Source organism: Macrosteles quadrilineatus, unplaced genomic scaffold, assembly GCF_028750875.1.
Source record: "Macrosteles quadrilineatus isolate MER2022 unplaced genomic scaffold, UCM_ALF_1.0 Scaffold_7__1_contigs__length_78375512, whole genome shotgun sequence".
NCBI lineage: Eukaryota > Metazoa > Arthropoda > Insecta > Hemiptera > Cicadellidae > Macrosteles > Macrosteles quadrilineatus.
Window position 1 is genome coordinate 78,108,464 of NW_026542600.1, and position 14,593 is coordinate 78,123,056.

At 34.7% G+C, this 14,593-nt stretch overlaps 1 protein-coding gene across 1 annotated transcript; it reads left to right on the forward strand.

The window, feature by feature from the left end:
* The first annotated feature begins 159 nt into the window (after window positions 1–159).
* LOC128998757 (cytochrome b-c1 complex subunit 6, mitochondrial-like) lies at window positions 160–8,578 on the forward strand. The gene is made up of 3 exons (XM_054425095.1): window positions 160–272; window positions 378–467; window positions 8,260–8,578. Exons 2-3 carry the CDS (start codon window positions 387–389, stop codon window positions 8,434–8,436), a joined length of 258 nt encoding a protein of 85 aa, XP_054281070.1. The 5' UTR covers window positions 160–272; window positions 378–386; the 3' UTR covers window positions 8,437–8,578.
* Window positions 8,579–14,593: the final 6,015 nt, after the last annotated feature.

Sequence of the window (14,593 nt, forward strand, 5' to 3'; positions counted from 1 at the left end):
ATTAAAAATTTAAAGTGAAATATAATTTCTTGTTGTGATTTTGTTTTGACCTCTCAGTAGAGATCATATGTTGGTATAAAACGAATATTTCTATTGGTTTCCTTTGTTCGAAAAAAAATAATGCATCCAATCAAGTGACCTGTTAGTATTGCATGTCGACTTTTTTCTTCTAACTTATTTTCTACATCGGTCACTCGAAATTGCTTCTGCTAGCTAAACTGGTGTTAGGTGTTGTCTGTTATCCAAATTAGAAAACCAACACTGATAAAATTGTAAGTAGGTTAAACGGTTAAACTTAGTTCCCTGGTGATACTTTTTAATGCTATTTGTTTTAAAGTGTTATATTTAATTCCAACTTAACTTACGTCATTTTACAGATTAACACTATGTCACTGCTGAGAAGATTTTTCCCTACTGTTCGAGCCCAAGAGGACGAAGAACTAGTCGATCCTCAAGTTGTTATAAGGGTAAATTAATTTCTGTATAGTTATATCATAATAAAATATTTTTATAAATAAGTTAAGTTTTGTACAAGTGGACTCATGCTAAATATGTTATTGTTTAGTATTTAGTATACTGGTATCTTTAGGGTAATGGTAAGTTAATAGGCAGAATAGGTTTAACCTATGAAGCTTAAGTTATATTAGGATTTGCATTTAAATACAATCTGGGAAGTTATTGATTTAGTTTAGGGTGTCCGGTGTCCAAACGAATTTTTAGAGTAATAATTTTGTTATCATTATTTGGCCCATTTGAACACTTTTCCTTTGGCACTTTTGAGGATGAAACGCCCATTTCGCCCTGAAAATTAACTACCTAACAGGAAAAAAAAAATTTTGGAGCTTATGCATAGGGCCTAACTAATGTTCTTAACCCTCTTAACGCCAGTTATTTCCTAACCCTCCGAATGTTAAGTGTTTCTAAAGCGACGCATAACACTGCTGTGATGTAAAGTGGCTGATTAAACGTCACAAAGCAGGTCTTTTTTTACCTGATTTATAGTCTACTGTCACATTTCTTTTGGGCTATGAGGAGAGCAGTATAGACAGTGTCCAAATAATTGTAGGCACATTAATGAAAGGGAGGTAAGTTTAACTTAAATCATTTTTTTATTTTTGGTAAATGTTCTTCAGATGTTGCTTTCTCCTTGAAACCATTCCATCCTAGCACTGGGATCTCACTAGAGTGTGCATTTAATAACCACAGAATATCTTTGCAAATGACAAAATAACGTTGATAGCAATTAAGGATAGAATGTCAAGATCTTTGATATGTCCACAGTTTTTAAACCAGCATCTGGATTCTTAAAACAAATTCTTGGAGTTATGTTGACTCAGCACATACTTACCAATTGTAGTGCCGTCAGCTTCCCTAAACATTTCACGTCCACCTCTTCTCCAGCCTTCACGTCCACCAACAGCTATAACTTAATTACAGCGTTCTAAAGTTAGAAATTTGGCAAAATATTAAAAACAGATGATTTTTTATTGTAAAATAAAATTGAATATTTTCGTATACATATGTTTAAGTCCTAGAAATAAAATATTAAGTAAACATATAACGCCAAAAACTGAGATATAGGCGAAACAGGTCTAAACATTTCATGAAACCAAGAGGTTGCTTGAGATGTACTGGTGGACCAATAACTCCTTATCATTGGTTTTCTAATAATTCCCATGATAAAAATCACTGCCTGTAAAAAGCCTTTCATTTCAGCCAGATTTACTAGCTTCCATTTGCGAGCGCTTGAGTGAGGTGACATATAAATATTATATACAAATAATATATAGGGCCTATACAAGCAAAATTATATAGGTACTGATTTGTTCTCAACACAAATGTGTTCAGCAGGCCTACGGTAAAAAATAAATTAGAAATATTCAATAGGCTTGGCATCTGAATTTAGCACATGTTTTGTTCCGGGAATCTTATGGTAGGTGAAATTGTGATGGTAACCAGGATCATTACCATCATCAACTTAAGTCCATTACTATCAAGTTTTCAGTAAGCGCGGGCTCTTGAGGATTCTCATTTGGAGGAATTTCATTTACCATAACTTGGTTGGCTATGTTAGGGTCAAATAGGCCTTGAATAACATTATTTATAATAATATATCAGCATTGTTTTTGTTGGGGGCGTAGTTTTACAAGACCCAACAGATAGAAGCATTAAACAAAACTGCTAGCAGGCCCTCACTATTTCCTAAAATTGAAGGAAAAAGCAGGGGCAAAAATCCTGAATATACCATAAACAAATTTCGCAAAAAAGGCCTTAAGCACAATTTTGAGGTTAAGTTCTTTCCACAATGCTTCACTACAACAATGATTATTATTATTCTATTCCATTTCACCAAGTCCAAAAAAACCCACATTTTACACTAAATTTGATACATTCCCCTCCATTGATAAAATAGTCAGATCTGAAAACGAATCATACTGGATTTAAGTATAAAACTAGCACAATAAGCGGCAATCGGATGCAACGTTCCCTGTGCGTGAGTGAGCTCACACTGAAGCAAGATTGTTGGCATGGGAGGAGGGCGACATTTCCTGCCGCGTCCCAGCTGTGCTGGTACTGCGGGGCGAGAATTCCCACATTACACGTTTTTTAACGTATTAAGAAGAATTTCCCCTCTGCCAATTTTTGGCTGATGCAGTTTTCACCTTGATACAGTCAGGTTTCAAAAAAAAATTGTAAAGTGCCGAAAATGACAGATTTTTGGTTAAACCAAGACAAAATTTGTTTCCAAAATGGTTATTTATATTAAAGTACCAGTATATTAAATAAACTAACTAGGCTGGTGAAGGTTCCAAAGGTTTTAAGTGTGAATTACGACAGCCTTCTGACATCTAAAGTGCCAGAGGAAACCACTTTAGTTGAGTACGCACATTAATAGTATTAATGATGCAGTCCTCATTTCTGCACACAACGTTGAGCTGACCCAACTGAAGCTTAACCATGTCATGCATGTTGAAACCATCGTTCCGTTACAAGCGGGGAACATAGTTGTCCAAACCACACGAACCGCCAAGTACCTGGCAGTAAAGTAACCAAGGCCGAAACGAACCATCCATCCACTTCTGGTTCACATCAATCTCAAAGGCTTTATGGCAAACACGTTGTTAAAACCATAAAACATCGTAAACAGGCCTAAGGCCACTACAACCAACACGCCATGCGTGCCGGCCGGGACGTGCTCAACTAGCACAACTAATCTTAGTAGTCACTGACTACTACTAATAAATTCGTATGATGAGATTAAATTGTTTTGGGCTTACTAAAAATGGATTAAAAATACACTGGCCTCGTAATATTTAATCGTTACGTTATGGGTTGGGTTTAACACACCATCATGATCAAGTCAACGTAGCCTAAGTCCATTGGTTTAACAGGAGTGAAAATATAAAATCTAGTAAAACCGATTTTAAAAACTAGTATTTTACACCCTGGCAATAGTTAACTCGGTTTACCTTAAATCTAATGGAATATAAGACTTACAATTTTACTCGAAGTATCACGCGAGCTAACTATTACTTCACCAATGAACTATTACGACGATCTCGGTACTCTACTTTAGTACGTAAGAGCTCTCGAGTGTTCGTAGTCGTGGCTGGTGAGGAACTCTCCTGTCTCGTGGCTGGTGAGGAACTCTCCTATCTCGTGGCTGGTGAGGAACTCTCCTAACTCGTGGCTGGTGAGGAACTCTCCTATCTCGTGGCTGGTGAGGAACTCTCCTATCTCGTGGCTGGTGAGGAACTCTCCTAACTCGTGGCTGGTGAGGAACTCTCCTATCTCGTGGCTGGTGAGGAACTCTCCTAACTCGTGGCTGGTGAGGAACTCTCCTAACTCGTGGCTGGTGAGGAACTAACTTTCTTGCTTGCCGTCTGAGGGTTCCTCGGTTCATCCCTCTCGCTCCCCTCTCTAGCAAAGTAGGGGGCTCAGCTGATCCGGAACGTTTGCTTGCTGTTTGCTAACCCGAAAAAGAGCTAGCCGGCTGCCGTCGTCTGCAGCCGCTAAATCGTCAGTCGCTCGAGCTTGTTGTTGTCGTCGTCGTCGACTGTAGGTTATGTTGTGTTTGTTTCACACGACAATGAGTTTTAACTTCAAGTTGTCGGTTTATATTATTCACTCCGCATTTCCTCACGTCTTTGTGACGGATTATTGGCCTAAGGCCATGATCTGCGGGTTTACTAAGTGTAGAAAGTTTCTTCGAAGTACCAAGCCGGGTTGAGCCCTAGCTTGCGAAACACATCGCTGGTGAGTCAATAAGCTATAAAACACTGTATAAGGTTTATGCCACGCTCATACAGTACTAATAACTCTCGTTCTACACTTATTTAATACCAAACACAACAGTGTATCATGCCTATACTTTACTGAAGATGTTATAACTAAGGTTAGCCTTCTAACCTATAACCTTAGTTAGGGCTGGTAGGCTATGCCTAGGGATAGGCTAGACATAGGAATAGGCTAGTTTGACCCCCCCTCAAAATAGGCACGTTACAGTTTAATGAATAAACTATCTATATTCAACTGAAAAAAATATATTTTATGAAAGAAACAAAACAAAAAAAAAATTTAAAACTTAATAGGCTAATATAATTACTGCACACGGCTTGAAAATTTTTAGTTTCTCATTTTAAATTGTACAAATTTAAATTAAAACTAAGGATAAAATAAACAAACATCTTTATAAATGTTTTGTAATTGTTGCTATTTATATAATATGGTAATATTAAATTCAATGTTATATTTATTATATTTATTTATTATATTTATTTATTATATTATGTTATATTTATTTATATTTATCCATATTTATAGTTATATGGATAAGAGAGAAAAAGTAATTGGCATTTTTCTTGATTTAACAAGGGCATTTGATAGTGTATCGCATGAAAATCTTATCGACACTTTATCAAAATTAGGTATTCATGACAAAGAATTAAATTGGTTTAAATCCTACCTATTTCTTAGGCAACAATATGTTGAGATAGAACATTATAAATCAGATTTCTCAAGTAAATATAATTACATCCAAAAGTTTAATTCACAGATGCAGATGGTCCGCCATGGAGTTCCGCAGGGGTCGGTGTTGGGGCCCCTCTTGTTCCTAATATACTTGAGGGGTCTGCCGTACTTGATGCCTGTGGGCGGTGCGGCCTGTTTGTATGCTGATGATACTAATATTACCATTTGTGGAAATTCAAAAGAAAGTATTGAGGCATCATCATTGGCCAGTCTCTCCATCATAAAAAAATTCTTAGATAGCAAAAACCTTCTTTTAAACCCTGAAAAATCTAATTTTGTATCATTTTCTACAAAACAAAACAAAAACAAATTAAATCCAGACATAATCTTAGAAGATTATAAATTACAACAGGTAGAACATACAAAATTTCTTGGTTTAATAATTGATAAAAATCTAGCCTGGGACAAACATGTTGATCATGTTATCAAAAAAATGTCTTCAGGAGTATCTGCTTTAAGACAAATGTATAAAGTTTGCAGCTTAAAAACATTAATATCAATATATTATGCCTTAGTTCATTCTAATTTAGCTTATGGAATCAGTATATATGGAGTAACTACATCAAAAAACTTAAAACGGATTTTATCGTACCAGAAAAGGGCAATTAGGGCAATGTTTAATTTGAAAAGGAAAGATTCGGTAAAACATATTTTTACCGATCTTGGAATACTAACTGTTCATGGACTATATATCTTGGAAACTATTATTTATGCAAAAAATATTACAAAAACTCAGGTATCAAACAAAATTAGTCATAATTATAACACTCGTTCTCAATCTCACATTGATAGACACAATCTAGAATTTTATAAAAAGAAAACAAAATTCGCAGGAAATAAATTTATGTCCCATCTTCCAAAAATACTTCTAAATGAAAATGATACAAAAAAGTTTAAAAATTGTCTGAAACAGTATTTGATTAAAATTTCCCCTTATTCTCTTGAAGAGTTTTGGGAGAACAAATAAAATAAATATTCTGTCTTATTTTTAGTTCTTAAATGTAAAACATTTTATTTTGTAATATCTGACTCTATTCCTGTACAATTGTACTTACATGAATAAAGGATATTTTGATTTGATTTGATTTATTTGTATCAAACCGAATCATTATTGATATATTTATATTAATCCAATATTATATCGCAGGTTCTCTGCGACTTTGTTTCTCTTTATTTTAACTAATTTAAGCCATTTTGAGCACTTAGGTAAGGTTAGTTGTACAGATTATTATTTCAGATTTTCAGCACTTGTTTTTATTATAGACGTTTTACCCAAAATTATTGCCAGGGAAAAAATGTTCAAAATGGGCCAAATGATGAAGTAAATTGTTTTTTTTTTCTTCCAGCCATGTAGTTTTGGTACAAAGTTACTAACTATGAATCACTTAGTTAGTGACTTCCCTATTTATGCTTCTTCATGGAATATTCTGCATGGACTGAGTTAGGTCAGATTGCAATAACTTTACGCCTTTATTTATTTATTACCAACGGTCCAAACGAACCAATTCACAATTATGACATAATCACAATTCATTAATCAAGATGACTACAACCAAGGGTCAAGCCAAACATGCAACTGGACTTTCACTGGCCTTGGATGTAGAATTGTGACATATCTTTTCCTTTTGTACTGATTGTAGATGATACAGTATTCCTATAGTTGAATTTCAAATATTTATACTTATTTCTGGTGGCTAGTTGAATCAGCATACACACTCCTGCTAATTTTTTATAGGCCTGGCCTACACAATAACTTAACCACGACTCAATGTATTTCTGCCTTTCTGCAGGGGTTCTTTTTAATTGAATACGATTTTATTTTGGTTTAGAGATGCAAATCAAATTAAATAAACTTTATTTTGTCTAGAAATGTCTGCATAATATCCAGGCCCGGACTGGGTAGCTCAGTGGTTATAGTGCTCGCAAGTAATCGAAATGTCGCCGTTTCGATCCTGAGATAAGTGTGAAGCTTTTTGATAGTTTGAAACTGGACCCAGCTGTCCTTGATCATTTGGCTTTTAATACAAATGGTCCTGACTAATGAAAAAGCTGATCTTAGTCTGTAACAAAGCTTCACACTCCAGTCTACACTCATCCTTCAGTCATATTTGGGTTAAAATACGCACATAGGTGGCGCCCCCATCTCATATGAATATGAATATCCTGCTGGTTGTATCGTAAACTCTAGGAATATGTGTTATAAACTCTAACACACACACACACACCTAGACTAGTAATGCGTGTTCAGTGATTTGTTAGTAAATATGTGTAAAATAAGACAACCTTTATATGAAGTGATGTTCCCGTTGTAGTGATGCCTGAAAATGGTTCCTTATGAACTGAGCTACCACTGCAACCATATAGGATTACTAATAATAATGTATTCAAACCACTTAAAGTATAACTCGATAATTCGGAGGCTACACACTTTGCAAAAATATAATTTTTAGTATTCTTACCTTATCACAAATAAATCAACCTCTGTTAACAAAATCCAGCACCATAAATTAAAACACATATGCATTAAATGCTACCACATAATAAACAGTGTGGTTTCTATGTCAACATCAGTGAAACCTGTATTTATCTTGATGTCCTAATTAAAGAGGATATTTTTCATTTGTACCTAACTGTTGCTTGAAAATCTGTTTTATCATGAAATTGGTCTAATTTTGAGTTGTGTTGATTAACCTTTTCGTTCTAAAACAGTATTACAAATTAAACTCAATAAAATCACTGTAAAAGGCTGTTTTTTTACAAACATAGCACATCCTCTAGAGACATTAAGAGGTCTCACCTGATAGTCCGGATATTTCATTAATCCAAATTCTGACCATTTTAAATTATTGGAAGTCCATTGTAACTAGGTAATGTGTGTCACGACTGGATGGATGTTGCGTCTAGACTGCCGGTCAACGTGGTCGATCGGTGCTGTGACATCACTTCTCTGTTGTTGACACATCATCCCTATACCGTTCTTACCATTTTTTAGTCTTTCACTTGTTATAAATAAATGTACCTTTTTGATGTATCTATGTTCATGTTTGTGTATATTAAAATGTACAATGTGTGTATCGATGACCTTCTGATGACTTTGTGAAGTCAAAACTAGTTGCGTATTGCAACAATTTGGATTACTAAGAAGCAGCTGTATTTACACCAACATAAATTAGTTTTTACCAAATACACTTATTTTATGATTTATTTAAAACTTGTCCATACTTTCAGGAAAATTGTAATGAAGCTGACAAGCACACTAAAGAACTGAGAATCAGGCTGGAGGAATGCAACAATAGAGTCAACAGCAAATCACAAACAGCGGAGACCTGCACAGAAGAACTTTTTGACTATCTTCATGCTCTAGATCACTGTGTCACCAACAAGTTGTTTTCTCAGCTCAAGTGAAATGTAGACAATTTATAATAGAACAACTCGTGTATAGTAATTTAGAACTATTTCGCAATCTTATTTTTTTTTTTTCGATCATGCCGAATATTATTTAATTTTATTGTCATATGGAAACTGCCAAATATGTAAAAATAAATTGTTTATGTTACAAAAATCTGAGATTTATCTTAAAATTAGAAACCTTTAGGTTTGTCTATAGTGGGGATTTAGCAGCTATACAAGTAAACAAATAGTTTGGTTTGGTATTTATTTATTTATGGACGAAAAACTCCATTTTCATATACATACAATGATGGCAAAACGTTACATTCAGGATTACATAATACATGTCATACATAACATGAATATGACCAGACTAAAAATAACCTAATAAATAAGAATGTATCAAAAATATATCAATATATAACAACAATATTTAACAATAAAACATGGGGAACAACAAATTTGGTAAATAGCCAACAAAGATAAAGAATAAATAAAACAAGTAACAGTAAAATAAATCACTTAAACAACAACTACAATGATAAAGAAACAAAAAAAAGTAACAGTATAATAATCTCAACAGCAGCTAAGTATAGAAACTCTTCAGCCCATTTCTAAAGACTTCATCAGACTCAGATTAAGATTCTCTTTATCAGATTCAGTATTGAATTTGATTTTAAGGTCAGCCCTTATCAATCCACGATTTTGGCCCTGAATCTTCCAGATTAAATGAAATTATCTTAACATGAAAAAAAACCCTACCACAGGGAACATGCAGACCATGGAAGTTGTCAGCTTTATTTTCTTATACCATGGGATGGAGCATTGCTCGGTGGTATTTAATTAATTTAGGAGGTTAAAAATATAAAGCATACATATTACTTTTTCCAGCAGATTTAGTTTTTCATTGTAACCAATGACATTATAAAGTACTGTCTGAAATATTTAATAATGACAAAATGTTATCATAAAGGTTAGTTTTGTTTAAGGAAAGGCTCTAGGCCAGGATTTTAAATGGTAGAAAAAGGAGGATAGCAGCTAGCTTACCTTGAAAGTGTGGGTAGGCCATAGAACAAGTAGAAAAATATTTTTCTACTTGTTCTATGGCCTACCCACACTTTCAAGGTAAGCTAGCTGCTATCCTCCTTTTTCTACCATTTAAAATGTTATCATACTCAAGTATTGGTGCTATGTAGGCTTACAACATTTATTCACAAATTTCTCGTCTAAAGTAAAAGCCATTGTAAATTAACTTCCATTACTTTCACTGTAAAAATTTAATATCAGAATTTAAAACAGCATACCAATAGAAATATTGTGCGAAATGACTGTCTCATATGTTTCTAGTTTATCTCTACATCCGAGGCAATGTGTTGTTTGTTGTTTCTGAACATTTGATTTTTTCCAAGATGAGTTGTTTGCCCAACGCTCAACCCCCATATGACTTAGTAATAGTAGTAGTAATGTACCCATGACCGGTTATGGGTTGTCTGACATTGGCCTACCAGTACCAAGTACCACATCAGCCGAAGAAAACCCCTCGCTTACCCTTTTGTTTCCACAACCACGGGATTGGCAATACACTGTTTCCACTAATTAACAGTAGTTAGTGGAACGTGGAACCCTGTTGGTAAGTTATCAACAGGGTAATACCTGAAAACCATCCTGAAGGGAAGATCAAGAGCTAGATGGTGGTATCAGGTCCAGCAAGATATGAGGCTCTTGGGAATTAAAGAAGAAGATGCTGAGAACAGAGACAGATGGGGCGCTGTATTGCTGAGGCCAAGTACCAACTGGGGTACAAATTGTCATGGCTGTAAGTAGTAGTATGTATATTTCTACCTGCCAATAAGTAGTGTTAAAACAATAAGTTATTTAAAAGTAAAACTTAAATATAAATCTGAAACTATTATTAATTACTCATGACCAGTGATTCCTGATAGGAAGTGTTCTATCTAATAATATATGTCCCTATTGGCACTAGTACCTGTAAAATCACTCAGCTATATTAGTGAAAACATAATTTCCTTGTGATATTTAATGTTGTTTAACTTTGCTATGTTTTGATGTAAAGAATAAAATTTAATTAGTTTAATTTAGTTTTGTAGCACTTTAATACATTTATTTTGAGGAGACATAAGACCATATCTTCTGACTTATATCTCGTACCAGTCTACCATGCGGTATTCCACCATTTTAAGTGATGTTATTGAACAGCCTGAAAAGTCTGACGTGCCAACATTCTACAGCCAATATATCCATTAATGTGCCATATTCTTCATTAAAATTCCAAGATCATCATCATTCCTATAACACCCCAGCAATATGTTCATACATATGTCCTTATTGTATGATGGGAGGAATAAAAAGCACACAGTTTCTTTATCCTGGGTGTTAAAGTGATCTACACTCTCCCTCTGAACTTCTGACACCTGGCATTGAAAAAGGCTGCTATAATTAATTAACATCCAAGTTTAAGTGCGCTGTTTAATTGAAAACCCAGCACTTTAAATTCAACAAGTGATAGGATAGGAAACACCTAGCTACTATCTGCCAAAAGTAAAAATAGTACGTTTAAAAAAGTGCACAGTCTAGTGGGACTCCAGTCGGGAACTATTGGCATATAGGTAAATTTCATTGGGCACATGGGCTCAATGCACTAACTAGCAACCAACCCCAATATGACCAGGTGTATTTCCTGCCAGTGGCTCGCTTTCTTAGTGAAGTATAGTATGGTGTTATACACTGACAAGATAATATTCCTTATAACACAAAACTAATGGAAAAGTACAGGGATGGAGTGTTCCAAGGCGGATATTTACAGTATCATTGCATTTCTCGTTTGGAGGAAAACAAATTCATATGCCTGGGGGCATATTCTTTATAAGAAACCCATTTGGTCTGTTAAGCGATTTTTAAAACGGTTTTAATATTTTTTTAATAAAAAATTAATTTAAAACAAATGTATAAATAAATATACAAATGTATCTTCTTTCAACATTATAAGGTTATATATAGTAGGAAGCTCCTGGATATTCCATAGGACATCTCAAGAATAGGATAGTTTTACAAAGAAGGTAACACCGTGATAGTTGAATCGATAACAACAGATAGTACAATCTATAAAAAAAATCTGTGAATTATTGCATAAACTAAAATGAAAATGATGTTTTTGTTAATTGTATATAGAAACAGTTTGTAATTTTGTGAAACATTGTAAAATTGTGGAGTTTGTCCACCTGGTCCACTATTCGGTCTAATCCATGGCAGGATAAATGAAAAGTCCTGAAGATAAAAATTTGGGTCCCAAGGACATTCTATGGTCATCCTACATGAGATCATATGTGACATCCCTATAGGATGTCCGGTAGATCTTTATTTTTATAACCCATTACAACTACAAGTTTAGAGATGTCCCGTGGGTATCCCATATGGGATGTCATCGAAATGAATCGGTACCACATAAGCCCTTTTGAATGCATCAGGAAAGATACCAGTGTCCATTGAGGCATTAAATATGTCACAGATTGGTGGAGCCAGTAAACACCTGTTGTGTTTCAATACCCTTGGAGGTATGCCATCAGGACCCCAACCTTTAGTGTCATCGAGCTTTTCAAGTTTCTCAAAGATTTCACGTGGGCTAAACCTTAAAGTTTGGGAGTCTCCAAGGTGACCAAAGGTTGACATATCAAATGATTCCGTTGGCTTTGTAACAACTGAAGAAAAGAAATTCTTACAGAGGTTGCACATGTCATCAGCTTCAGTTGCGATGGAACTATTGTAGACAAGACGGGATGGTATTGTGGAAGACTTTTTTAGAGTGAATACGTGACTCCAGAAATAACGGAGATTCCCAGGGATACCGTGCTCAATTGTTCTTAAGTACTTCTGATGTTCGCTGAATGCCAGACTCTTGCACGAAGCCGTAGCATTTGCAAAGGATTGGTAGTTGTAAGCTACCATTAGTCTAATTTGGGATATTTAGTGGAGGAACCTATTTTCCAATCATAGTCCAATACATCCGCCACGCCACATTAAAATGTAAATAGTGTAAATATGCTATTGACAACTCTGAAGAGTTTGACTCAAATACATCAGGGTGTTTATAAAAAAGAATTCCGGGATTTTAAACGGTTTTGTCGTTGCTCGGGGACTATTCAATATAGGTCTAAAATTAAATGATTTAGACGTCAAATTGAAGGGGAAATAAAAATTCTTCTCATACTTCGATACAATTCGGAATAATTTAATAAAATTGATAATATTCATCATCAATCTTAAATGAGTGTAAAACTGGCTAATTCTGTACACTCTTAGGGTGATCGCGGGTTTATCTGATGTCCTAACTGAATCTTTTAGGCACAAAGACTCTATCTTTTAAAGTGCTGATTTGGGTATGTTCAACTGAAGACTTCGTCGGGCAATCGATTTTTTTGGGACTTCTGATGCAGAATTGTCGGATTTCTTCGACTATGTCATAGCTTGTTTTTAGCCAGTCAGGTTAATGTCTTTTCAAAACACTACGGTGTCGCAAAACTCATTTAACCAGCGTCAAATTTGTTTATCATCAAGTAGATTTTAATTTAGCAATCTCTGTGATCCACAGATTACACGTTGTGTCTTCTGTTGCGCCGTAAACATTGCACTGGCGTCAGGCGCGTTAAGTCGCAATAGCGGCCTACCACAGCACACCTGCTTTGCGCATTCCAAGGTCAAAGTTCCATTGGCCCAACGTTGGGAAATGGTCGGCCACGGTTGGGAAATAGTTGGCAGAAATTTTACCGATTTGCCAACGTTGGCCCAACGGAAACTGGTATTCGTTGGCCCTACAAAGGAAAGAATCGTTGGGTTTAAGTATAAAACATTCTAAAACGAATTTAAACAAATTGATTTATTTAAAAGTACATAAATGTTAAGGCAGCAGAATATAAGACAAATATTGTAAAAGTTTGGATCTATAATAAATGTAGTCAGATGATGTTGTGATACTAGATACAGTGGGGAACACCTGCTTAACATATAATAATAATTCAATTTTTTTTTTACAATATTCTTTAACTTATTTAAGCATAAGTTTTTAATAGTTTATAGAGAAAAGATTAATTAATTATATAACAATCAATTATAACAGTAGCCTACTAATCTAATGGTAATTAAATAATCTATATTCAAATACTAGTATCCTCTCCAACTACCAGAAAAACAATTCAACTACTTGAGGCCTAAACAGATTAACAGAATCATATTATACTGTAGCATCAAAAATATTTTAAGTATTAATTGTGACCATTGCACCTGTCGGCTACTCTTTCACCACTTTAAAACACTCGTAATCATCAAGTACAGATAGCTCAGAGGTAAGACGTGAGGCTCACATGTCGAAGATACCGGGTTCGAGACCCGTCTCGGCCGAATATAATTTTATCTCGTTTTATTTTCAAAATAATATTTTATGAACTATTTAATCAATTTACTCAAACTCATAATTATGCTTTTCATACAAAATCTTTATTATTTTGTGTTTTTTATGTTTATGCCCAATGGGATGGTTGGCCCTTCCGCAAAAATTGGTTGGTTGGCCAACCGTAAGACTGAGTGCCAAAACATACCGTTGGCCAACGATCGACAGAAACGTTGGGCCAACGATTTGCCAACGATTTTTGCTACTTGGGCCCTCCCTTGCTACACGGGAAACAAAACTTTGTTATTTTAGCTTCAATTTGATGTATTAAACGTTTAGTTACATAGAATAGTATCAAAGCAATTACCATTTAAAATCCCAGCATTCTTTTAAAAACACCATAATAAACACCATTTAAAAACACATTCTACTTGTTTATGCATGTTTTATTTTGTAATGAGTCGGATCATTCTATACAATCTGTCTAGTCTCTTGAATGTATTGTTCCATGTATATTTGCTATTCTTGAACTTATTTTTGCAGACCATCTTGTTTTGATATGTATTGTTTAATGGTATTTGCCGTAGAAATGAATAAATGAATGAAATGAAATGAACACCTGTAATATTTTTTATTGACAAGTCGTAAGAGTATTGACACAATCTATCCAACAGTATCAAGGATAAAGTACTGTATTTCAAGTAAGTAAGTAAGTATTTTACACTCTATATCTTGGGAGCCATTTAATCAACGGCTATATGCCAGAGTTAA